Genomic DNA, 27,223 nt, shown 5'->3' with positions numbered 1-27,223 from the left:
GACATATCCAAGCAAGTTTTCTGGTACTACAGAGAGAAACAGAAACAAAAGAGAACACCATTGAATAAAGTCCTTGGAGACTTAAGTTTATTATTCTAAGACTGCATATGATTTAAACATGACAGGAGAGTACTGGCATACTTTTAAATTATAATATAACCCAAGTCAAAAGACTGGCAGCTTGAGGCACAGTGAGTTCATTTTCAGTAAGGAGGAATGGCAGGTGGGATAAAATGTGGCCATTATGTCCCCATATAGCATTTACAACAGTTTTTATTGAGGGAAAAGTTAAGGTGGAAGTTGATCCAAGTTCATTATCCTATCTGTAGTAATACAAATGTCATTATCCAATCTGTAATTTTTGCCGACATAGGAAAACTGTCTGAAAAGAAGTCAGTTACACCTAATTCTAGAAGGTAGACATCTGCTCAAACACAGTTTGACAGTGTTATGGTGCCTGACCACATAGTGCTCTGTGTGGTGTTCCTTCCCAGTGTGTGTCTAAATCAGGAGGCCTACTCCTAACTTCACCAGTGCTCTTTAGATTTTCTGATTTCGGAAAAAATTAGGATTTAATTACTTACTTTGAGAGGTCTCACAAAGTATTAGGTAATAATATATCTTGACCATATACATTTGTCACCAGTGTAAAAACACAAAACAAAATAGAGAAGCTTTGGAGAGAATTTGACAATGGATAGAAATGACTTCATTAACATCATCTCTCATTTGTACTCTATATTATGATCTGTTAATGATTATGCAGGACATGTGGCTTTTTCTTGTAAATAGTTTTTTTTTAGTCTGATATGATAAAGAGGACACAGCCTGGCAAGAGTGACATGGTTTTTATATATAGAGAGATGGTGTCAGTTTTACATGCTAAATAACTTTTTGAAGAAATGATGGCTTCTGTAAATTATCTGCAAGTTAGATGTAATGTTTCCTTAGTATTTTAACGTCAGTGCCTGCTTAATAGCAACAGTGTCAGTTTTATTTGAAGAATTGAAAAGAAGTGACTTTGATGAAAACGTCCTTTGCTTGGGTATGAAAAATATGTTTCCTGCTGCGTGGAGCTTTTCCTTCTGTTACGCTTTTAATATTTAGTTCTTCTCTTTTGTTCTTTCTTCAAATGAGGAATTAAGTCTGGCAGAATGAGGTCTACCCTATGCATACCAGAGGAAGCTCACCATGATGTTTTTGTGGATGAAGCCCCTCCGGTATCTAGCTGGTTTCAGGTGTGGGTATTCTTCAGTGCTGGTGATTCTAATATTCCAAACCTTCTTCCAGGCCTCGTACAGCTGAATGTGTACAGGGTAGACGCCCGAATGGTGAGGGGCCACCGCGTAGCCCATGTCAGTAGGAATGCCATGCTCCTAAGGCCAAGCAAATGTTAGTTAGCATGTGGGAAGATTTATCTGGATCCTATTTTTATCCCAGGATTTTCAAATGTACTATAAATACGTTTGTTCCACTCCATCATTACTTAATTGTATGGCAAAATTTAAAGTGATAAACATTAAGACTTCCAGACTTCATGAGGCCTGATAGCCACTCCACCAGTTTTGATGATGACACATGTGTGTTTAAGAGGTGATGGGACAGGACTAGCGCTTTTAATGAATAATGTCAAAGAGCCTGCATTCAGTGCCTCCTGTCACAGTCACCTGTGACTCACCTATCTTCACGATCTCAGTAAGTTAAACGACAAACACTCGCGACAGACAACACTCAGCACTCCCCACAAAATAAAACCAGCATTTCTTAAGGGGCAGAACACATTCTGCGTTCACTAGACTTGCTAACAGGATTTTATTTTGTCTATAGCCCAGTTTCTACCAAGTTTGCCACGTTTCTGTTGTTCCCTCAGCAAGAGGGCCGGTAATAGACAACGTTCCCTGCCTCGTTAGAAGCACACACTTTTGATTAGAAAATGTGGTAAAATTTTATAGAGCAATTTTCTTTGAAGCCAAAGCCCTGGTTATAGTGAAAGGAGAAGGTACTGAATGAGCCAAACAATCTGGAAATTTAGTTGATTTGAAATCCAGCTTTAGTATATAAAATGAGTCCAGTTTTAAAAAGTCATTTCAAAATTACTCTCTCTGTCTCTCTCTCACTACTTCCTCTATTCACTTGGTCCTGACCAAGTCTGGAAATTCTGAAAATAAATCTGCGTGACAACTAGACTGTTTTGGAGGGGACTTGGGAAAACTTTGTGTAGTTGTGATTATTCTTCTTCATTTGAGATGGTCCATTATTCCTGATAAAGTCTCTTTAGCATAAAAGAGACTTTTATTAAAAGAACACTCATGGTGTCAGTAGTAGACATGTATTTTTTCTCCTGAATAATATTTTACTTTTCTATCTGTATTTTTCAACTGCTTTGTATTCTTCAAAAGTTCTACCCAAATAGACTTCCTCTGACTTGGTCATAGCTTGTCTTCATGCCAAAGTGCAATTTCACATACAAAGAACCATAGTATTAAGCTGCTAAACGCACTGAATTGTAGAAATATGGATATGGAAGAAGTGGAAAAGGCATGGCTAGCTTTGTTTTTCAACCTAAATAACAGGAGGTGAAGGAAGTGTATGAGCACTTGAACGCAGAAGGAACAAGGGTTGCCAATCATTTGTCATTACCTAAGTATCTGTCAGACTCCTTCAATACGGCATAAAAGGCTCACAACCAACCTAACATAGCCAATCTCCTGTCAGCATTCATCCTCCCCACCCCAGTTTCTGATGATTTCTTTTATGTCTTTGCTGTACACTGTACATATTGTCCACCCAACTGGAATGCCCCTTTCCTCTTATCTTGTAAACTGTTCATCATTCAAAACTCATCTCAGACAGTTGTAGTTGAGGATGCTGGAAAGGGGAGATGCCACACTGTTGCTATGAGGAAGAGAATGGGTGGAGTAGATTATACTTGTGTTCCTCAAGGGTGAGAGGGAAGCTTCATGTTCTTCATTTTATTATCATCTTTGTTAGAAATTACCATAACTAGGCAATTATTGTTATCATTTAGAATTTCACTACAAAGCGAATTGAAATATCTCATTGCTTTCTTTCCCCCCTGTTTTTAAAAACTAAGGCAATTTTTTTCAGCTAAAGATTACTTACCAGCACATACTTTGTGTTAGAAAAGGTCAGTGAAGTATTCATCTAAAGTGGTTTAAGAATAGGGGTGCAGTGATAATGGAACAGTTGAAAGAAAATGAATTTCAATCACAGAAATTTAAAGAAAAATTGTGAATAATTATGGGTTATCAGTTTTTAAAAGGGTATAGGAAGAAGCAAGAATGAAATTCACAATGACAGGAACTACATTATAAAATTCAAATACCTCCAAATTTGTGAGAAATTATGCTGACAGAAAGCTCAAGGTAGTTTTAAATACCTGTAAGTGGTCAGCTATCTCTTCAGAACACTATGTAAGAAAAGGACGGTCCAGCACAGCAGAGACATTTCCCTTATTTTGGAATATTCCCAAATATTTGCAAACCATCATATACACAATTTGTGTTTTTCTTTTTAGCTTTTAACACTAAAGAAATACTGAGGTTTTTCAGTCTCATCTTTTATTTGTGTGCTGGTGCATTGTGGCACAGTGGTGGAAAACTCCCCTCCTGGAGTCAAACACAACTGGCTGTTTCACTCTTGCATTTACAACCTGTGTGGCCTTTGGAGAATGATTTATGACCCCTAAGCCTCATAAGAGGTTAAGAGGAAATTAAATAATGTAATACACGGAAAGCATTTAGTGCAGTTCCTGAAACATGATACACATTCAATGAATGTTGTTTATTATTGTCGTCATTACTGGCCTGCCTCCATTTTAAAATAAGCTTTCGTCCTACTTAGCTCAACTCTAATGTGGAAATTATGAAAATACTGGGCCACCCTTTTTTTCAGTAAAAGAAAAGGGTAGATTTGGGGATTCTCCCTTGTGAGGCTTCTGTGACTTCTATCCCACTATCCCTTCTTGGGCCTGCTTTCCTCCTGATGTAATTCCTTCAACCATGTGCCTCCAGCTTGTGAATCACTGAACATTAGCTAGTAGGTGGTCTCTTTTAAATGAGACGAAGGCAACATAAATCGGCCCCCAAATTTTCATTCAATACCAGGGAGAACACCTGAAATCTTACTGGGTAGAAAAGTTGGGGCTAAGATTGCAGGTCTGTATGTTCTGGGATGCAGACTATTATGTTTCAGAAGATTTAGTCCCAATGCTAACTTCTTTTTTTTTAATTTTTAAATTATTTTTTAATTTATTTATTTAATTTTGGCTGCATTGGGTCTTCGTTGCTGCACGTGGGCTTTCTCTAGCTGCGGTGAGTGGGGGCTACTCTTCGTTGTGGCGTGCAGGCCTCTCATTGCAGCAGCTTCTCTTGTTGTGGAGCACAGGCTCTAGGTGCGTGGGCTTCAGTAGTTGTGGCATGTGGGCTCAGTAGTTGTGGCTCGCGGGCTCTAGAGCGCAGGCTCAGTAGTTGTGGCACACAGGCTTAGTTGCTCTGCGGCACGTGGGATCTTCCTGGACCAGGTATTGAACCTGCGTCCCCACATTGGCCGGCGGATTCTCAACCACTGCGCCACCAGGGAAGCCCTGTAATGCTAAATTTTTGACTGATTATTCTCTTCCAGATTTTTAAATTTGAAATTAAGTACATTATTATTTTGGAATTGGGGGCAAAAAGTTTAAAAGAGTAGATATTTTAGCTTAAAAAGTTAATTCTCCTTATTCTTTTTATGAATCCTTGATTGAAACTAGCATCTTAGATCTAGGAACTCTGTAACCTATGTAAAAACTTCCCTAAAAAAGGAAGTGGACCAAAAAGACTAGGGAATATGGCTATTTACTATAAAATGTATGTTAAATACTTAGAACACAAGTGGGATTAATTATTCTCACAATTGAACTCTTCATCTCCACCTCTCAGCTCTACCAGAAATGCTCTTTCCCCAGGTTCCTCCATGCCACTAAATGACGTATTATCAACCAACTAGTTGCCATATCAAAAAGACAGAGGCTATTCTTGACACCTGTTTCCTCATTCTCTCCTAAATCTAGTTCATTATCATGTCCTATCAGTATACCTCTAGTATAAATCTTAAATCCATCCACTTTTCTCCAGTTCTATCATCATCATCACCATCACCCTAATCCAATCTACCATTTTATCCCATGGCCTTCAAGCATAGGCTCCTAACCATTCTACCCATTTCCTCTCTTGCCTGCTTCCAGTCCATTCTCTACATAGCAGCCAGAGTAATACTTAAAAGACCCGAATATGACCATGTGACTTTCTACTCAAAATCCTTCCATGGTTTCCCCTTGCACTTAAGATAAAATACAAAATTCTTAGGGTGGTCATGAGCCTTGCATGGTATGACCGTGCTTCTCTCTCTTGCCTCATTTTGCACTACCCTCCACCTTTCATTGTATTTTAGTTACATTAATCTTTCCCCAAAACTCACCAAGCGATTTCCTACCTCAGCATCTTCCCATATGTGGTTTACCCAGACTGGAATTTCCCTACTCCAATTCTTCACTTAGATAAATTTGGCACCTCTTTTAGGTAATTTATTCTGTGATACCTTCAGAGAAGCCTCCACTGACAAGTCTCAGTGTAAATGAAGTCCACGTTAAGACTTCTCTTAGCAGCATTCATTTGTTTTTCATGGTACACAGCACAGTTTGTAAGTGAATATTGCTTCATATAATTGTTTTTTAATGTCTCTCTTCCTCATTAAACAATAAACTCGGTGAGTTCTGGGTTCTGTCTTATTCACTGCTATATGGCCAGTGCCTTGCCAACAATAAGCAGTCAACAAATATTAGTGAACAACTGTGTGAACTGATTCTGACTACCTTCCTCTCATTCTGATGTTCACTTTCTCAATTATCTCAAACTGTCAGTTCATCTGCAGAATGGACATATGGTAACTCACAGAGAAATTTAACATCTAGATAAGTAATACTTGAAAACACTTTTTGAGACTGTAGTTAAAAATGATTCAAGTGAAAAACAGACACTTATTATTATGAATTTATATTTAAATTATACTGTATAGAATTAAAAATTGCAAGATTTTCCTAAATTGTGTATTCAGATGTTACCACATGGAGAATGTGAAGATGACACAATTTTATCAAGCAAAGAGTGATATTTGATATTCAGTAATGATATTCAAAATTTCTTAGAAAAACTTCCCCAAAACTAAAAAAAAAAATTGGCATTTAGCTATTTGAGAAACACAGTAACTTCATTCCTGAAGAAATCATTGTTTTTTACTATCCTTGATAATATTTCTTTATTTAAACTCTTGCTAATTATCAAGAATGATACTTTACTTTAATATTTTTCTCTATTTCAATCTTTCTAAAGAGAACATTTTAAATTTACACTAATGACCTGAAGATTTGTTGCCTATTTCCATATTTCTCAGATTAGCAAGAATACAAACTAATGTAATTAAAAAAATGCACAGTGATAGGAAGTCAAACAGACATTCTATACTCTACAGTAGAAAAAATCTAAAACTTCATTACCACATAATTTCAAAATACTTCTAAATGCTTTCCTATAGTACATTTGGGTTAGACTGTCCCATTTCCTCAGTATGTAGAAGTTCATGCTTTGGTTAACTATCTCATAGTATTGAGAATTTACATTTACAATTAAAAATGGGCTTGCAATAAAGTTTCCCAATGTTTATATTGGTGGTATATTTTGGAGTTGTTTCTAGAAAAAATTGCTTTTTAAAAATAGATTTTTAAAGTGCCTTTCTTAAAAGCTGTGGCTGTTTAAGGTATTATTTCACGTAGAAAATAATACATTTTTCCAGATAATAGGAGCTTGTTTGGAGAGTGGAATTAGAACCTTTTCACTAAAAGACACATGCATACACATACACATATGCATGTACATAACACATACACACACAGTATGTGAAGAAAACAAATTTTTTTTTTTTTTTTTTTTTTGCGGTACGCGGGCCTCTCACTGTTGTGGCCTCTCCCGTTGTGGAGCACAGGCTCCGGACGTGCAGGCTCAGCGGCCATGGCTCACGGGCCCAGCTGCTCCGCGGCATGTGGGATCTTCCCGGACCGGGGCACGAACCCGTGTCCCCTGCATCGGCAAGTGGACTCTCAACCACTGCGCCACCAGGGAAGCCCAAGAAAACAAATTTATGAAACTATTCCCTTGAATTTGAGAAGCATTTTAAATCTTCTAAAGACTGTTTTCCTAAGGTAATACTAATGAGCCACACATGAATTTTATGAGAAACTGTGGGGACTCTGGCACTTAAAGGAGTCCTATAGCAGTTGCTGTGACTCGGGAGAAGTAAGAAATGGCAGTGATGGTGACCCAGTGTACCTAAAGTTACTATTTGAAGGAGTCTTACTTCCTTCTTCATCTAGGACAAAACCAGGCAAGTCAGGATTTATCTTTAGGTTAGGGAATTAGGTTTGGTACTGAATGCTAAGACTGTAAATATTAGAATATGTTCCTGTGATAAATGGAAGTACTTCTGGCATGGTATGAAATGAAAGATCCTGAAAGAAATAATTACCTTAGTATAAGAATCTGATTTTTCATTTTTTTCAACTGTGAAATAAAGGGGCTGTACAAGTAGTCACTAAGATTCAGATTTAAAATTCTGTGTTTCTTTGACATAATCTTTGTGCTTTTAGAAGCAGTCATATTTGGATGCTAAATATAAATGCACTATTTTTAATCCATGATCCAATCTTAAAGTAACATGTGTACTTTTCTTCCTACATATTTAAGTAAGTGATAATGCTCTAAAATGTGATAGGCATATTTACATAAATTTGGTTAATATTTATAGAACTGGCCCCTAGATTTCTTTCTAGTTTTTTTTTTTTTTTTTTTAAACAGGGTGCTCTTTAATTCATAATATAAATTCTGTTTGCCAGCTGGTATGTGAAAAATCTGCAGTGATGATCATGTTGTTTTTAATAGATTTGGTTTAAGAGTTTAAAATCATCCTCTGTTGGCAGCTGTTGTATAATTAAAAAGCTGGCTGGTCTTCATCATCTCTGGTTGCTGGGAGGTAAGCCCTAAATCCTTTGAATTTTCTAAGTTATAAGAATGTTATTCATGGTGGGTCCCTGAGACCAAAGATCTGAGTTTATGTTAACAAAATGACTCAGTTCAGAGTTTGGCCATGCCAGAAAGACCAACCATTCAATTAGAGAGTTGGGGCTTTGAGCTAGTTTATATCAGCCTGACCTCTAGGCAGGGGAGGAGAGTTGGAGATTGAGTTCAATCATGCAGTCAGTCAGTCATCATGTCTATGAAATGAAACTCCAATAAAAACACTGAACGTCAAGGCTGAGGCAAGCTTCCCTAGTTAGTGATATTCCTATGAGTCCAGAAGCCCCAGGAAGGTGATATTCTTTGTCTCACAGTTTGGATTTTAAAAAAACATGGCTACGGTAACAAAAGGTACAGAAGTCTTTGGATAAAGGTGTTAATAATGAGATCTTGTGAAACAGAACGTCATTACAGTAACTCATAAAACAGAAGTATGATCTTGTCACTCTGAAGTCAATCAGATCTGGAGAAGAGTCTGTAGTGTTTGATTAACTATATAGTGAGAAAAGAATCTTATTTTTCCCATATTCAAAGAGATTCCGGGAGGGAGGGATGGATTGGGAGTTTGGGATTAGCAGATGCGGACTATTATACATAGGATGGATAAACAACAAGGTCCTATTGTATAGCACAGGGAACTATATTCAATATCCTGTGATAAACCATAATGGAAAAGAATATGAAAAAGAATATATATGTGTATAACTGAATCACTTTGCTGTACAGCAGAAATTAACACATTTAAAATCAACTATACTTCAATGAAAGTTTTTAAAAATGTAAAACAAAGTCAGACCCATGACAATAAATGATCAATATCTATCAGGGAATCTTGGGGATAGGGAACAGTTTAGTATCGTGGAGGAAGCACAAATTTAGAAGTCCTGGGCTCAGTCTCAGTGATGCCCTTCATTAGCTGTAGAACCTTGGGCAGGTTATACAACTTCACCAAACCTCAATTTCTTTATTTTCCAAGTAGCGGTAATAAAACAAATTATCTTACTGAGATGTAGAGAATGAAAGATATAAGCAACATTATAGGTCAAGTGCAATTTAATTTCCTTTCATCTTATTAATATTATTCTGTTATTGAAACAACAAGTAAAACACGGGAACAGAGGTAAACTAAGAATCCTTCTACCATCACTTCCAGCCCCTGCCAAAACTCAGGATTCTTATTTAAGAGAAGACATCCCTTAAAAGCAGACACACGGGACTTCCCTGGTGGCACAGTGGTTAAGAATCTGCCTGCCAATGCAGGGGACACGGGTTCGAGCCCTGCTCCAGGAAGATCCCACATGCCGGGGAGCAACTAAGCCCGTGCGCCACAACTACTGAGCCTGCGCTCTAGAGCCCGTGAGCCACAACTACTGAGCCCACGTGCCACAGCTACTGAAGCCCGTGTGCCTAGAGCCTGTGCTCTGCAATAAGAGAAGCCACCACAATGATAAGCCCCTCGCACCACAATGAAGAGTAGCCCTCTCTTGCTGCAGCTAGAGAAAGCCCGTGCGCAGCAATGAAGACCCAACACAGCCAAAACTAACTAACTAACTAAATAAATAAATAAAAAGAAGATACACTCTCATTATCAGCCTTATCTAAAAAAAGTTTTACCAAACAGTATACATTTCTTCAGGAAAAAGTAATTGATATTATGTATAAAGTAGGAGCTATAAATATCCTTGGTGAGTCCTTTCCCCTTCGTAGACAAGTTCATTTGTATCATTTTTTTTTTTTTGCAAATGAAACAACAAAGGATTAATCTCCAAAATATCATTTTTTAATAGACTCCTCATATAAGTGATATCATACAATATTTCACTTTGTCTGACTTACTTCACTCAGTATGACAATCTCTAGGTCCCCAAACTTATGGTTATGGGGTGGGGGTGGAGGGGGAGAAGGGATGGTTAGGGAGTTTGGGATTGACATGTACACACTGCTGTATTTAAACTGGATGACTAACAGGGACCTACTGTATAGCACAGGGAACTCTGCTCAGTATTATGGAACAACCTGAATGGGAAAAAATTTGAAAAAGAATTAAAAAATCCTTGGTGAGGGCTCCCCTGGTGGCGCAGTGGTTGAGAGTCCGCCTGCCAATGCAGGGGACACGGGTTCGTGCCCCGGTCCAGGAAGATCCCACATGCCGTGGAGCAGCTGGGCCTGTGAGCCATGGCCGCTGAGCCTGTGCGTCCGGAGCCTGTGCTCCGCAACGGGAGAGGCCAAAGCAGTGAGAGGCCCGCGTACCGCAAAAAAAAAAAAAAAAAAACAACCTTGGTGAACCATAAATTTGATAAGGCCATAACAATGACATCAGCAAAAGCCCTTTCTTGACACTATATCTTCCCCTTCAAGTACTACCCCAAGTTAATAGCTGAATTATTTGAAGAACTTTAATGAAATTTAGTAAGCCAAATGCATTAAGAAATTCCAGAAACACGTGTAAAAACATCAAATTACTATGTTGTGTAACAGGAACTAAAATGGTGTTGTAGGTCAGTTATATTTCAAAAACAAACAAACTCATAGAAAAAGAGATCAGATTTGTAGTTACCAGATGTAGGGGATGGGCAGGAAAGTAGTTAAAAGGTACAAACTTCCAGTTACAAGCTAAAGGAAGTACTAGGTATATAATACACAACATGATAAATATATAATGAAAGTTGTTGAGACAATAAATCCTAGGAGTTCTCATTCCAAGGAAAAACATATTTTTTCTATTTCTTTAATTTTGCATCTATATGAGATGATGGATGTTAGCTCGCTGTGGTAATCATTTCATGATGTATGTAAGTCAGATCATTATGCTGCACACCTTAAACTTATACAGTGCTGTGTATCAATTATATCTCAATAAAACTGGAAGAAAAAAAAAGAAGTTCCAGAAACGAAAGTTAAGCTAATAATTCAGTACCAATACAGAAAAAGGTTTACAAAGGGTATGTATACTCAGCTTTAACCTTCATTTTAACTTGTAACCTCGCAGAAAGAATTATTTCGGGGAGAGTGACAGATTTTCTTCTAGTCCTCGCTAATAATTATGTAGTTTATTTCAAGTTAGTTTCATTTAACAGAGCATGCTGTTTTCCTCTCTTAGAGTTCCCTTCAAATTTTTGAATTATCCTCATATCTTTGTTGAGTGTCTCATAACTAAACACATCTCTAAAGGGTGTGCTTTTTTAAGAATACTCAAAAGAATTATGTAAACACTTGTACTTTGCACAGGCCAGGTTGATTTTTTTGAATTGCTAAAATTTCTTAAAGTAAACACATGAAGGAGTTTGTAGAAATGTAAAAAAATGAATCTATGAAGCTTTATTTTTTTATGCTGTAGCAAAATAACTGAAAATGAAATTATCTAGAGACATAGTGGAGGAATTGAAGGGTTTAGTCTAATCCAGCTTTCTCAGATTCTGAAGCCATGAGTTTAACATGGACCTTTGGGGTCCTTGAGAGGTAATAAACCTATAAACAATTTGGACACAGGCTCAAATTCCCAAAGTATTTGCAAACACATTTAATCTTTCTGAAAATATATAAAAGGTTGATTAGACTAGGAGTCTTTAAGTCTGCATGGTATTAATTTTAACTGAAGTAATATTACTGACAGAATAGAGAAGTTGATATTGATCTTTGCTTGTTATAACTATTACATACCCTCTGGTATTTATAATAGCCGTCAGGACAGTGATGTTGCACCATATTTGTGTGATGGTTGCACAAACACAAGAAATGACATGAATCATATAAACAGCGACTGAAAAGAAAAACATTGTAAAAGCCAGATTTTAATGTTCTGAATTTGTTTAAAAAATATAACTCTTCAGGAAGTAATATTCTGGTTGTGAGGTTTTTGTAACAGCAATCAATAGCAGTATCAGTGGCATGGCAACTTTCAATCACCCAAACCACGTTGGTTATGGGGGCTTTGGAACTTGACAGACCTGGGATCAAATCCTTTCTCCAGCTTTCACTGGCAAGGTGATTTTAAGAAAATTACCTAAGCTCTCTGAGCCTCACTTTTTGCATTTTAAATATGGGAATAACTAGGCTCACAGGTGGTTGTGAGGATTAATTGAGGATAGATGCGTGGAAAGCACTAAGCACAATGTCTGGTAGATATCTGGAGTTCTCTTCCTACATTTCCTCTGGAGAGTCAAGACTCTTTCTCACTGAAATGCAAGGTTCTGTTTCATGTAGGGAAAACAGGATAACAGGATTTCAAGTTTCACAGTTTTCCCTGATCTGAGCATAAACTAAAGGAAAAGAATGCAGAATTGGGGAGACTAGTTTGCATGCTGCTGCAATGATCCAGATGTGGGATAAAAAATTTGGAAGTGGAGTGGGGTTGGAAAGTTTTGAAATGGAGTAGGATATGGTACAAAAGGAAGAATTCACAGAAACTACTGAATGATCGGGAACTTGGAGTGGAAGATACAGAAAAGCCAAAGCAGACACAAAGTTAGCAGTTGTGAGGATTTTACTTTCATTGATTGATTAATCATCTTCAGGGGTAACATTCAAAATATTTACCAGCCAGCATGCCATCCACTGATCAGTCAAGACCTGTTGCCAGCTGTAGAGCTGGAGCTGGATGTTGGAGACCACGAGCCAGGCCCCTTCAGTTGGGAGGTTTGCGACATGCGCCGGGAGGTTCTGAGGTGGTACTGGGGGTATTGAAGCTTTTCAATATTGTAATAACTGGCATTGACACACCAGTACTTTTCAGTTTAATATTAACCCTGATAATATATCCCTTAGTGTTCTCTTCTATTTCTTGCCCTCTCCAAGTTCCTTCAGATATTCTTTTTGTGAAGTAAATTATATACTTCACCATATTGGCCATCCTGCTCTGAACAAAGGCTAGTGTCTTTCTTAACTGTGCAGTTTGCATTAGTCCAGAAGTGGTCTAGCAGCTCAGACTAGACTTTGTGCATCCTGAGTTGAGCTCTATTTCTATTAGGACCATTAGAATTATACTTTGTTTTCAGTATCAATAAAATGAAAATCTAATGTCCCTTTTTTATAAAGTGCTTCTCTGAAGTAAAAATGATAACATTCATTCATTCTCTAGCTGGCAAGCAAACTAATCAAAGGATTATTATATATTCCTTAAGCCAGCAAGTCTTTCAATATATTTTAAATTATATTTGATACTATAATCTTTATTTCCATTTTAGAAAAGTTAATGTGCTCACTCACCTAAAGAGTTGCATAACTGATACTAGACATTTCAGCTAATGTAAATTAGTGGGTTCTGCTGAACTTGGAAAAGATGGGGGAAAAGGACACTGTTTGAAAGAATAATGATAATACAATCAAAAAGTACAATCCTGGGCAAGATTTTATGTTTTCAGGATCGGGAACATTGTTTCACTACTACCAATTTTAATGGTATTGTCTGTAAACAGTGCTAAGCATCATTGATATTGGCAATGAGTTCTATGATAAAATTTCTACTAATTATTTTATCTCTAAAAATTAAACTACCATAATTCACTAAAATGTAAATCCAGTTCTCCAACTGAGAGTATATATACTGATGATATTTTTTGAGGTTTAAATGCAATAAGTTACTTTATTTTTCCAATGGAATTTTAAAAACTGTATAATAGATATTTCTACTGTGTTGTAGGTCAATAATTAACATTACAATCTTTGCCTCAAAAATGGTACCTTTCAAAAAAAATCCCGTTGAAATTTCATTTTAATTAGTGAATTAGCCCATATTTGATAACTAAAAATATTTTTCTAATCAACCTCTAAAGCTGTATTTCCTGATGGCTGTAATCATCAAATGCAAGTTTGCTTACAGGATTTGTTTGGCCTTCCACAGTAAGCAATTAGACAGAGCTTTCAAAGTAAATTAAAACAGACATTAAATTCCCTTGTGAGACAGAAGTGTCCACATTGTGCAAAAGGATTAATAGGTCAGATGTGTTTGCTAAAACTCAATGAAAATAGCAGGTGTTTGGCTGTAGATGGTGATAGAGAAGGCCCAACCAAAGAGTCTTACATCAGAGTCTCAGATTCTCTGAGCTGGAAAAGTATTTAAGTGTCCTCTAACTCAATCACTCATGTGAATATTACATTTTATCCGTGGCCTCTAGTCTTGTGTGAACACCCAGTTGCTTCTTTGTATGTCTTTCAGTTCCTTCATTGGGAAACACGCATGCTCATCTTTAAATTTAGAGCTTCCGAGCTGGTGGAAAAAAGCAGAACGTGACCCAATTTAGAAATGCAATATCAGCACAATACTGCTGGTTCTTAGATCTAGTGAGACAAGAGTTGAGGCAGAATTCCTCCAAAATAGTTTCTTTGAATAAGAGTAGACTCTATATCCATACATGATAAATGATAGTCATGTGGAAAGTTCCTCAGATTCAGTTGTTTGTCTCCCTTCCCAACATTGTAGAACCTCTGCCTACTGTAGGGAACCTTTGGGAACCTAAGGGAAAAGTTGCCCTATTAGTTTCACCTCTAGCGCTCAATTCCTCTTATGTTAGCAGAATTACCAGATACCCCCTTGGATTACCAGGCAAAAGAGAAATCTAGACTTACATGTGTGAATTGGTTTGGGAGTCTAGTGAGGAAACTTGGAGATCACAATTTATGCAATTTTAGAAAACCAGGATTTCTCGGGTTTTCTGTTTGTTTCGGCTGCGCCACGTGCCCTGTAGGATATTAATTCCCCCGACTAGGGATGGAACCCGCACCCCCTGCAGTGGAAGCATGGAGTCTTAACCACTGGACCTCCAGGGAAGTCCCCAGGATTTCTGGTTTTAAATTCTACGACTAGTGAGCTTTATCATCATGAGTGTGTCACTGTATTTCTCTGACTTTTCAGTTTTCTTCTCTATAGTGTGAGAATAAATATACTTACAATTCAGGGTTGCTGTAAGAATTAAAGGAAATAATACAGAATATATAAAAAAAGAAAATAAAACACTTGAAGTTTTCTTATTACATCTTTAAATTTAGCAGCAAAGCAGCTTTGTAACCCTAATGCCTTAGTGGGAAGTAAAAGAGTTAACACGCATTAGAAAATGTGTAGAATTCACATGAACCAAATGTCTTTCCAATACAAAATAAGCTTTTAAACTTGAGGATTTTTGTCCCTTTTACCTGTCACTCTAAACACCTCAGGAACCTAGGTAAAAACTGAAGATGGCAGTTTTATGATACTGAATAGAATGATAATAAAAACAACAGCTGTTATCTACTGAATGTGTGTTATGTACTAATCACTGTTCCCAAATGCTTCTGTTCTCTTTCACGTTGTTATGGCTGGGGAGGGACTGACCCTGGATTCAACCTCTTTTCATGTGTGTCCTCTCCTGACAAAAAAGCAGACCAGTTCTGTATTTGATTAAACTTTTATGAATGTTCTCTACTGCCTCAAGGACCATAATTTGGGTTGTCAACCTGAAGCTAGGAATGACATTTTTAAGAAATATCCTCTGCTTGGCACTTGAGGTTAAGAATGACTAAATTTCAGTTTTGAATTATTCTTTCAATTCATGATGCTCTGTAGTTGAGAATTCCAAAAAATGTATAACTCCTGTGCATCGGTTCTTATTGTATGTACTTTCAAGTATTTACGTTTGTTAGGTATAACCATAATATTGGCATGCATTGATTCATTCATCCAAGTCATAATAGAATACCATTATTTTAGATAATGTTCTATTTTCAGGAGAATATAACAGTGAATGTCATGTCTTTCATCAAATCTGCCTTGATAAACTGTTTCTTTGAAGGTTACCTAAACAACAATAACAACAAACCTAAAAATATTCCTCCTCACTTCTTAGTTTATCTTTTATTGGTACGTTCTTTTACTTTATGTATTTTCTTGTTTTACAAATTCCTCTCTTTCTCCACAGATTTAAAAATAAACTACAAAGTAATTTTCTTCTCCACATCCTCTCTTGCTGATTAATGTTGCTAATATTGGCAGTCTTTTAGACTTCTGAAGATCATAGAATTAATGTTTGCTGCATTGAGGGGATTTTTAGTGCTCTGTATTACACACTGTGGCAATGTTTACCCACTTTTACATGCTGTTTACTATTCCTGTTTATACTTTTGGTGAAAAAATACTGGCTCTCCATCTCACAGGAGTTTGCAAATACTGTCAAAATATATACATAATATTAGCATGTAGGACACTATTCTTGCTTTCTTGACAAAATATCAATGCCTGGCAAAGGTATACTTGAAGCTGTCTATTTTGGGGAATAGACTGAAGTTAAAAGGTAAGTATGAGCTCCTGATACTACTCGTAAGTATTTGGTCTTCTATATCCTCATGGGAAAAGCAATATATTTTATAAATTCTAACCTTTTCTTGTACAAATTTGAGTAAGGTATCATGTGTTTCAACTAAAACATCTTGGGGCTTTAGAAGTTTATGTAGAATACATTCCATGATAAGTGGGCAAGTGGGCATCAGTACTTTCTTAAATTCTGATTAGCCAAAAAAACTAATAGCTAACATGGCTGGGTGGCCAGCCAAGGGAGATGTAACACGTGCTCTTGTTTCCACAGAGTACAGCCACAATCTCTCTATGCCATTTTAGAGTATAAATATGTTAAGGGCAGGTATGTATGGAATTAGTATATCTTCAGGGTTTAGGAACTATAACGTTAGGAAAGGCGTATATGTGTAGGAAATCTCAAAATTGAGCAGATTATACTTCAAATCAGTCATTTCTAGTTTTGGGGTCAGGACTTCGAATCTCTAGAAAAACATTTTCTGTCTGTCAATGGAGTGGTTATATTTTAGAATTTTCCAACTCATATCCAAATTAACCAGTGTAGTGTATTTTAATTATTTTGCACCCTAGGTTTAGTCTACATTTAGTAGAATTTACCTAGAAACATGATTTGATGGTTTTAGATTTATTAACAACATAATCTGTGAACATTGTAATGTAAGTTTTGGGGTTTGCAAATAAGAGAAATGCTGTAATAAATAAAGATATATTACACTTCACTTGCTTTTTGAGTGGTCATTTCTGCTGCCTTGATCATTTATACTACGCATACTCACGGAGTACGTTTATGAGCTAGGAACTGTGATAGACAGAATATAGTTCCTGCCCCCCAAAGTACTCCCTGCCCGGGGAGGGAGAATGCTGGGTAAATAAACAATTACTTGTCTGGACTCCCTCCACATGTTTGTGTGCCCATTAGAATAATTCATAGAAACAAAGATAAAACATCCTCCCCACCCCAAACATAAGCCTTATTGGCTTGTTAATCACTGTATACTGTCTCCGCTCATCACAAGCACATTTTACAATGTACTGTATGTATTAGAGCTTTTACTGTAAATTCCCCTGTCCAGAATCAGAATCCCTATAGTATAAAACAGTGTATCCTGCTCAGTCAAGTGAATGTTCCATCCTATATTACAGGTATGTGATGTCTCTGAAATAGTTTTCTTCCCAATTCTGTTGCCTTTCTGGATCGACTCTTCATTACCTCATACCCACAATATGGTCTCCTAGCTGGTGTTTTCCCTCAGCCTCATTTAACTACAAATTCTCCCTGATGCTTAAATCTTATTCTTATTTCAGAGTGTACCTAAACTCCTATTTGCACAACATTTCCCTGGGCACTCCCAGTGACACTTACTTCTCTGAACTGTAGGTTTTATGTCTACACGGTTTGGTACTAGGTCCTGGAATATCTCATTTTATGGAGACTTTTTTAAAAGATTGAACTATAGTTGATTTACAATGTTGTGTTAGTTTCTGGTGTACAGCAAAGTGATTCAATTATACATATATATACACATATTCTTTTTCATATTCTTTTCTGTTATGGTTAATTACAGGATATTGAATATAGTTCCCTGTGTTATACAGTAAAACCTTGTTGTTTATCTATTTTATATATAGTAGTTTGTATCTGCTAATCCCAAACTCCTACTTTATCCCTCCCCCATCCCCTTTGGTAACCATAAGTTTGCTTTCTACGTGGAGACTTGTTTTATGTGTATATTTTTCTTTTGCAGTGCAGCAGGAAGCTCCTTCTGGATGGGAACCATCTTTTATGAGCTCTGACCATAATGTCATGCAACTGAGTCCTGTGAGTGTCTTGCGAAGTTCCTTTTAAAGTAGACCCCTCAAAGCATTAAGCATAGTGATGAGCACCCAATACAAAGTCAAAAGTCACATACTGAAAGGATGCACTACCAAATTGTTCTAATGATCACATAGAAAAGCCTGCTTAAAAAGTGCCAATATGCCAAAAACCTCTAAGACATTCTCAGTATAAAAAGCTGGTCATTTCTGTAGTCAGTGCACATTAGTTCAATGTAGTGTTCAAAGTGAGTTACTTACTAAGGCAAATTTTTTGTTAAGAATCATCTGCTCCACCAAAGATGACTCATTATGGAAGAGGTGGGGCTGCATGTGGCTCCACATATGTGGAAACCACCAGAACTCATCCACAGACCTCAAAAGACGGTCATCCCCTTCATCTTCCTCTTCAGTTCCTTGGGTGGGGGGGGAGAGGAGAAAGATTATTCAATTAATTTTAGTTATACTGATTGCCTGTTTATCTGTATATCTATCTGTCCATCCACCCATCCGTCCGTGAATCTAATTATGTAATCGTATATATATATTTAGAAGGTACCATTTATACTATCTTAGATACATATAAGACTTGGAACATGAAATGTAACAAAGGAAAATCTGTTACTTGGGGAAAAACCAGAGACTGTGATACAACTCTTTTTAAAGTTTTAAAACATGAGACATGGATATAAAATCACTGCAAGATGGAAGTACACAACCATTCCAAAGGACTTTAGAACTTCTAACGTTTAGGATATTTAAATAATTTGCAGTTTGGAGAGAATGGGGGATAAGTCGGGAATGTAGTCAAGGGAATACGAGTGAGGAAATGTGCAGCAGAGCTCTAATGGTTGATCATTAGACATGAGTTGTGACACAACAATTGCAACAAAATAATTCCATAATTTATTTGGGTTACTCCTTAAGTCTGAGAAGAAGGTACTCAGTACATATTTAGTGAAAACTAAGGCATAAAAAGGAGAAAAAAGGGAAATGTAGGAATTATTATTGAGAAAATGAGAGAAAACTGAAGGAAAGAGAAAGCAAAGACAGTGATAGAAAGAAGGTGAGAAGTGGTGAAGTCACTGTAAAACAATCCAAGTACCAGCCTGCTCCTTGGTGCTACTTGTATTCCTCATGTCTGCCCTTTCTCTCAAGTTCTTGGAAGCAAACTTTCCATCAAGAGACCTCTGTTTCCTTGAGAGTCAGCTTTGTTGTTGTTCCTCTGATTTTTCGTATTTGAGCTTGTTTTAATTCCTCCATTTTCCACGACCTGCTGTTTAGCTGAGTGTGAGAAATTACACAGTTCTCTAACTTATGTGAGGGGGTAGGAGTCTCTTTTTGTATTTCCCCAGGCAGAGTTTCTTTAATAAAGCATGAAATGAGAGCAGTGTAAGGTGCCTGTCCTGGCATATCATAAAATGATATTAATCATCACAAAATCATGCAGCCACACTTTAATTTCAGCCACAACACTGGATCCAGTAAGGTCCTAGAATAGGGGTTTCTTCAAATGATGTCCCTTCTTTGTGGAGAAAAAAACCTCCTCTCATATTTTCAATAACAGTTCTGATGTGACTGGTTCTGATAGGGCGCTAGGGGCTAAAGATGGAGGATCGACTGCTTCCCCGGCTCAGCCAACCGAGCCAGTGCTTGTTACCACTCTTCTTTCCTTTAATTTTCCAAGAGAAGGAAGGCAGAGCCTATTGATAGGAAAAGAATCAGATCCTATGATTTACTGTGCAGTGAAGGAGACCAAAGATAAAGGTGTAGCATGAGGCTGTAAGGTTGCTCCACTGTACGCAGGAAGAACAGAATTAGTGACATAGACTGAGTGGAATAAAACAATCTTTCAACAAGGAAAGTCTTCAATTTCACTTTCATATACTTAAGTAGCAATACTCTGCTGATATGAAGGAACTTTTTCTCTCTCTGTAAAGGGCATCTTTAACTTGAATCTGTTTTATTTCCCTTATTTTTTCCTCTTCATCATACACTCATGTTACCACAGTATAGTTGAACAAGTATAGCCTTTTGAGTCAGAAATTTTTAGTTTATTTGTAGTTTCCAACACATTTGAGTTGTGTGATTGTGGGCAAGTCACATAACCCCTTTAATATTGGTATTCACGTAGGCAAAACATACGGATAGCAATACCTATTTTATTCTATTTGGGAGGAAGTGTCTATACAGTCCTGGCACATACTGGGTAACCTAAAATGCCCATGTCTTTCCCTCCTGTATTTCTTGCTCCTGTTCTTCTACATGTCTCTGTGAGGTTTTTTTTTTTTTTTTTCACTATAATACTGTATGGGGGGGGCACTGACATGAGTGTTATGTGGCAGAGGGGACACTGTATTTAAGAATGTAAGAACTAGGCTTCCCTGGTGGCGCAGCGGTTGAGAGTCTGCCTGCCGATGCAGGGGACACGGGTTCGTGCCCCGGTCCGGGAAGATCCCACATGCCGCGGAGCGGCTGGGCCCGTGAGCCATGGCCGCTGATCCTGCGCGTCCGGAGCCTGTGCTTCGCAATGGGAGAGGCCACAACAGTGACAGTGAGAGGCCCGCGTACCGCAAAAAAAAAAAAAAAAGAAAAAAGAATGTAAGAACTGATCAAGCCATTATATTAACTGACTGGCCTGATAAACGAGTCACCCACATCGAGCATTCTTGGGGCTTCTGAGTGATTATCTTACAGCTCTGGGAAGCAATCTAGAGAGGAATGCAAAGGAATAGGAAAATGGAGGTAGGGGCTTAGAAGATCTGATGACCCCAATCATGGCAAAGTCTTGCGTCCTGCTACCTTTCAGGTGATAAATAAGGCGGCCCTGGTAAAGAAATATTAGCAATGTGCGACTGGTGATGCTTAAATACATGTTGGGGTTTTTTTTGTTGTTGTTGTTTTGTTTTTACATAAGGATTATGTCATTTGGTTTCCCTGCAATTAAACATCTCTACTTACATACTCTCCTCTTGTTTAACATTTTGTATGTCCTCAGGACACCATATTAGTTAAGATTACAGTCAGTTGCTTGTTGCAGTTTTACTTTCCCATACTGAAAATAGGCAGATGTCTCTTGGGGTTTCCCAGTAATCAGTTCATTTCTGATTTCCACCTCCCCTGGGAAAAGTGAGCTGAGATTTCCTAGTTTATGAAAAGTCATCCTTCCTACTACCTTTAATCTCTATTTCCCGTCTCCTATAACTCCTATCTTTCCCTGCATCCTTCTTCTTATCTGTTTATTCATTTTTCTAGTTGGCCTTTACCCAAAGTTTATTTATGAGGACAGCACAACAGATTTCAGAATTCTTTGGAAAGATTGCTCAGGTATTTGGTGTCCTTTCCTGAACATCATGGTGAAATCTGCTATTAAAATATTCATACATTTTAATCATGCAAGAGTCAGACAAACAATGTCTGCCCTTTGACAGACATATAAAATCATAGTAGGCATAATTGTATGCCTTTCCTTTTTTCTTTATAACTCTCTCTTATCTGATTTCCTTTAATCCTACTTTGGGGATGTTTTACATCAGAATTAATTATATTGAGAACAAGTGTCTGTTGCCTAACACTTTAAACATCATGATAAAAAAGTTGAAACATAGTTATTCATGGTTGGATTGTGCTGGCCTCTTGCTACTCCTTTATTCCTCCACTTTACACACTTTTGCCAGAACTGGAGAGAGAAGAACTAGAAGTCAAATTCCTCAATTTTAAGTGTCATTTCTTAAGTTGTTACAAAACTACACTGAAATTTTACAGTTAATGCAAATTATTATTTTATTATATATCTATTTAAATAACATGTCTCTTCAGTATTTTATCTGTAGTATTTCCTACTCTGATATTATATTAAAAACCATTATTGATTGAGACTGTCTTAAGTGTTTTTCAAGTATAGTCTCATTTAATTCTCACTACAACCCTATGCGCTAGGGGCTACTGCTAACGCCATTTTATAGATAAGGAAATTGATATTTGGAGAGGCAAAGTAATTTGTCACAAGTCACTGGGAATACTGGGATAGAACCTGAATTCAGAACCTGAAATCTAACCCAGATTACACAACTCTAAATTCAGGACCCTTAACCATCATTCACTGACCAAATGTGGAGTTTAGAAATAAGATTAGCATTTACTAATTCATGTAACATTGCTCTTCACATTGTTAATTAATTCTGTGATAGAATTTACAAATACTATTGGTTCTCAGTGATTTGGGAAAATATACAAACCTAAAGAACCTATAGATAAGGGGAAGGAACCTTTTGCCATTCAGCTTCCTTAATCAAGGATTGCCAATTAAATGATAAAACCCCTTTTTTTTTTTCTAATACATAAGACTTGGGCTCTGACTGACCTTAAGTTAAGAGTATTTTTTGACACTTAAGTAGCTATATGACCCTGGGCCCCTCTAAGTTTCTATGTTATTATCTAGAAAACAAGGTAACACATTCTTTAACTCCTAGGATTCAATGAAAAGGTACATGAAAAGTGCTTAGCTAAGTACCTAGAATATTGCACTGCTCACTAAAAGGGAACTATAATTTTTATTCTTTCATCTCTCTATTTCTCACAAAATGCACAAATTTTTCAAAAAGTAAAGTACATCAAACAAGATGAAACGCTCTCCTGAAATGAAGTCTTACTAGTATGACAGTGCTGTTTTTCTCCTTCCCTTAAAGACTGAATAAAATAGAATTTTTAATAGAAAAAGGAGTTACTCATTTAGAAAGGAAGGCTGTGTAATTCAATTAAACTTTACAATATTTAATTTTTGAAGGATTCAGAGTATTAAATTTTATATCTGTTCCCATTGAAAACTGATTTTACTGGTTTTAGACAAGTCTAGCTAAGTTTTTGTGGAAGCTTGCAGGTCTTATACAGACAACAAAACTCGTTCAAGCCTTTTCCTTAGATTCCGCCTGTGTTCTACTGTTTCTGGCTTAGAGAGAGGATATACCTACTGTGAGCTGTGGGAAGTACCCAAGTAAGGAAAGAGGTCAAATCTTTCAGAAACAAGAATGAAGGAGAGCCACTGGCTACAGTCATTCTTTAGCATTCATCACTGGGCAAAAAACTGAGTTGCCAGGAGTGCTTTATTATATTTCTATTATGTTTGGGAAAAAGTTTTAATTATTCTTAATATTTAGAGTGATTTTCTTTCATAACACAACATGGTCAAATTTTATTCTCTGACCTTGTTCCATATAAATACTAATAGTTAAAATAAAGGTAACTTTATTTTCTTTCAATCATTTATTCATTAATTCATTTTTTTTTCAATAGGCACTGTCCTACTTGCTGGTGTTACAGCAGTAAAGTCTTTGTAGAGTGTTCATTTTAGTGAGGGAAGAAAGACAACAGATAATTTAAAAATAAAGTACATTCAACATCCATTCATAATAAAACATTAGAAATCTAGGAATAGAAGGGAGCTTTCTTAAGCTAATAAAGACTTTCTATAAAACTGTCCATTGAAAGAATTCCCCTCAAGAACAGGAAGAAAACTACTGAAGGATTTCCCCTGAGGTCAGGAACAAGATATGAGTGTTACTATCACCATCTTTAATGTTTATGGGAGATCCAAGCTAGTGCAATAGGCAAGGAAAAGAAAAAGAATTCATAAAGCTTAGAAAGGAAGAAATAAAATTTTTACTATTCAAAAATTATATGACTGAATAGGTAGAAAATCCAAAAGAATCTATAAACTATAAAATTAATAAGTGAATGTAGCAAGGTTGCTAAATACAAGATCAGTACACAAAATCAATTATATTATTATTATTATACTATCAAAAGAGAAATGGAAAACTTTAAAAAAAGACACCATTTACTACTGCATCAAAAACCCCACCAAGGAATTAATATAAAAACAATAAAGTTGTATGAAGTGTAGTTAACGAGGACCTAAATGTGTTCAAAATAGGAAGACTCAATATTTAGGATAGCAATTCTCCCCAAACTAATTAATAGATTTAATGTAATTTAAATAAAAATTTAAGGTTTTAAATTTAAATAAAAATTTAAAAAATTTAAATAAAAATTTGAGGTTCTTTGTAGATATTGGTAAGCTGATTTTAAAATTTACATAAAAATGCAAAGGACCAAGAATTGCCAAGGCAATCTTGAAGAAGATGAACAAACTTAGAGGACTTATAATAGCAGATATTAAAATTAATTATAAAGTTACAGTAAATAAGACAGTATGATGATACAAATGGAACCAATGGACAGGAGAGTACAGAAACAGAGTCCACATATATATGGTCATCTAATTTGTGACAATGATGATACCATGGGACAGTGAGAAAAGGATGGTCTTTTCAATACTTGGTACCAACTTGACATGTTTATGGAAAAAAAGAAGGTATCTTGGCCCTTATCTCACACATACACAAAAATCAATTCCAGATGGATCTCAGATAGATACATTTTAAGCATGTAGGAACATATTTTCATGATCTTGTGGCATGCAGAGATGTCTTTAAAAAGACACAAAAAAGGAAAAAAAAAAGATAAATTGGACTACATTAAGATGTTTGTTCATCAAAAAAGACCAGTAGGAATGTAAAAAAGATAAACCACACATTAGGAGAAAGTATTTGCAACACAGATAAGGGACAAAGGGCTCATTAAGAGTATATAACGAATTTCTACAAATCAATAAGTAAAAGCAGAAAACTCAATAAAAAAAACCCACTGAGGTATTTCAAAACAGAAGATATCCAAATGGTCAATAAATATATGAAAGAAGCTCAGTTTCACTACTTAGTGAAATGTACATTTAAGTCATACATAATATGATATCTCTACTGCCCACCAGAAAGGCTAAAGTTAAAAAGACAAATAATATTAAATACTGGTGAGAATGTAGAGCAACAGGAAAACTTACATACTGTTGGAAATAAAAACTGGTACAACCACTCTGAAAATCTGTTTGGCATTTTCTACTAAAGCTGATCATAAATGTACCACATAACTAGCAATTCTACTCCTGGTTGATAACCAACAGAAAAGAATACATATGTCCTCTGAAGGACAGGTACAAAAATGTTCTTAACACAACTATGCAAAAAAAAGCCAAAGACTGGAAACAACCCAACCATCCACATTGAAGGAATGGAATAAAGAAATTCTGGTAAATTCAAAAAATGGAACACTACAGAACAATGACAATGAAAAAATTACAACTATACACAATGATGTCTGCAAAGCCAAAATAATGTTGAACAAAACAAGCTGTATATAGAAGAGTCCATACTATATGATTCCTTTTATACACATCTCAAAGCCAGGCAAACTAATTTATGATATTAGAAGTTAGGATAGTGGTTTTCTTTGAGGGAAGCTAGTGACTAAGGCAGCACAAGGGAGGGGGTGTGTGAGTTTCTGGAAGTATCTCATTCTTGATCTGCATGCTGGTTATGGAGCTCTGTACACTTTGTGAAAATTCATTGAGCACTATACCTATTACTTATGCAGTTTTATATATGTAAATTATAGTTCAATAGAAAAAAAGCCCATTAAATAATAATATGGTGAATAAACGTTCCAACTATTAACATTTTGTAAAGGTGAAAAAATAATAGGTTAAATGAAATTGAATAATATGAAGAAAATAAAGTAGGGGAGAGACACAGGGAATACGGGAAGGTGTGAAGAAGAAGGGTCATAATTTTAAAAAGAGTGGTCAGAGAGGCTTTAATGAGAATAGTTAATCTCCTTTTTCTTACCTGTATGGTAAAATTTCCCTGAAAATCCCAGGTTGAACGTAAAATTTGTGATTTGTGCACGCAAAAGATTCTGAGTATCAAGCAGGGCCTGAAATACATAATTTTAAAAACTATATCAGGTAGAGCATGGCCTTGAGAAGATATCTTCCTTTAGCATTCAAAAGGTAAAACTACTTCTTTAGACATGAGAGAATTAAATGATGGAAAGTAGTTTCTTTACCACCTTACAACTAGCAAGAAGCTTCTGAGATTACATAAATACATACTTATATTTATCCTTTAGCTGCAATAAATCAGCAAAAAATGTCAGCTAGAAAAAGGAAGTTAAATGAAAAGTTTATTCTTCATGTATCAAAGGAAGTAGTATCTAGTACATAAAATACATCTCCCTTTACCCCTCAGGGACGTAGTTCACCAGTTGTCAAAAGAAGGACATTCTGTTTAAGTGAAACTATGCAAGAACATATATTGAAAGAAACAGATTGTTGTTTTTCAGATATATCTTTGGTCTTCAAAATACAAGACTTTTCAATCTTTAAGTCTTAGATTCACCAAAGATAGTGGTTATTCTTCAAAAATGGATATCATGGTAAAGTAAATCTGTAATTTACCCTTCCATTGAAAAACAGATAAAACCCCCTACTAATGACAGGTAAAGCTATTTTGAATCAGAGTTTTAATTGTTATATCCTATAAAGTATTTTTCATGCTATGAGTATTTAATGGACTTCTTTTCTTCTCCTTGTCCTCCTTTTCTTTCTCATTCTTATTTAAGTTCACATTCTTGTATTCCTCTCTCCCCCTCCCCCAGACTCTGGTAGTTGAGTGCCCACCTCAGTGAGGCAAAAAGTAACACTAAATGGTAGATCTGTAAAGGATCTTAGTCAACATTTCTTTTATACATGAAGAAACTAAGGAGAAATGACTTGCCCATTTTCAAAGATAAAATTAGTGGTAGATCCAAGGTTAAGGATATAGATCACCTGATTCCATATTAGGTACTCTTTTTACTCTACCACACCAAATCTTTCCCCACCCTTCCATAGTACTGCTGGATCCACAGCAAAATCTTTTCTTAATAGTGTAGCTGATATCTGGAAGCTCTGCCCCATCATGTTCACAGTCTCAATGTTTTCTTGGGTATAAACAGATATACATATTATTCAGAGACCCTCTCATGATTGTATGTGTTCAACAATTATTAGTTGCCACCCCTCTATTATTGATGCTGCTACTATTACTACTCTTAATATGGTTGTTGTTAT

The 27,223-nt window shown here is 36.3% G+C and overlaps 1 protein-coding gene across 3 annotated transcripts in view; it reads right to left on the bottom strand.

Annotated features, from left to right (window-relative positions):
• LOC114903271 (bifunctional heparan sulfate N-deacetylase/N-sulfotransferase 3) overlaps positions 1 to 27,223 on the bottom strand; it is a 151,107-nt gene that overhangs the window by 67,783 nt on the left and 56,101 nt on the right. For all 3 annotated transcript variants that reach the window (XM_029236114.1, XM_029236116.1, XM_029236115.1), the window contains 3 exons: positions 25,959 to 26,046; positions 18,481 to 18,635; positions 1,191 to 1,376 (listed from right to left, as the gene is read on the bottom strand). In XM_029236114.1, the coding sequence (XP_029091947.1) occupies positions 1,191 to 1,376; positions 18,481 to 18,635; positions 25,959 to 26,046 (429 nt within the window). The remainder of the gene's footprint in view (positions 1 to 1,190; positions 1,377 to 18,480; positions 18,636 to 25,958; positions 26,047 to 27,223) is intronic.

The sequence above is a fragment of the Monodon monoceros genome, unplaced genomic scaffold (genome assembly GCF_005190385.1).
Source record: "Monodon monoceros isolate NGI ecotype Baffin Bay Population unplaced genomic scaffold, NGI_Narwhal_1 Super_Scaffold_20, whole genome shotgun sequence".
Lineage (NCBI taxonomy): Eukaryota > Metazoa > Chordata > Mammalia > Artiodactyla > Monodontidae > Monodon > Monodon monoceros.
Note: the sequence above shows the minus strand (reverse complement) of the source record. Positions and strands in the feature narration are given on the sequence as shown.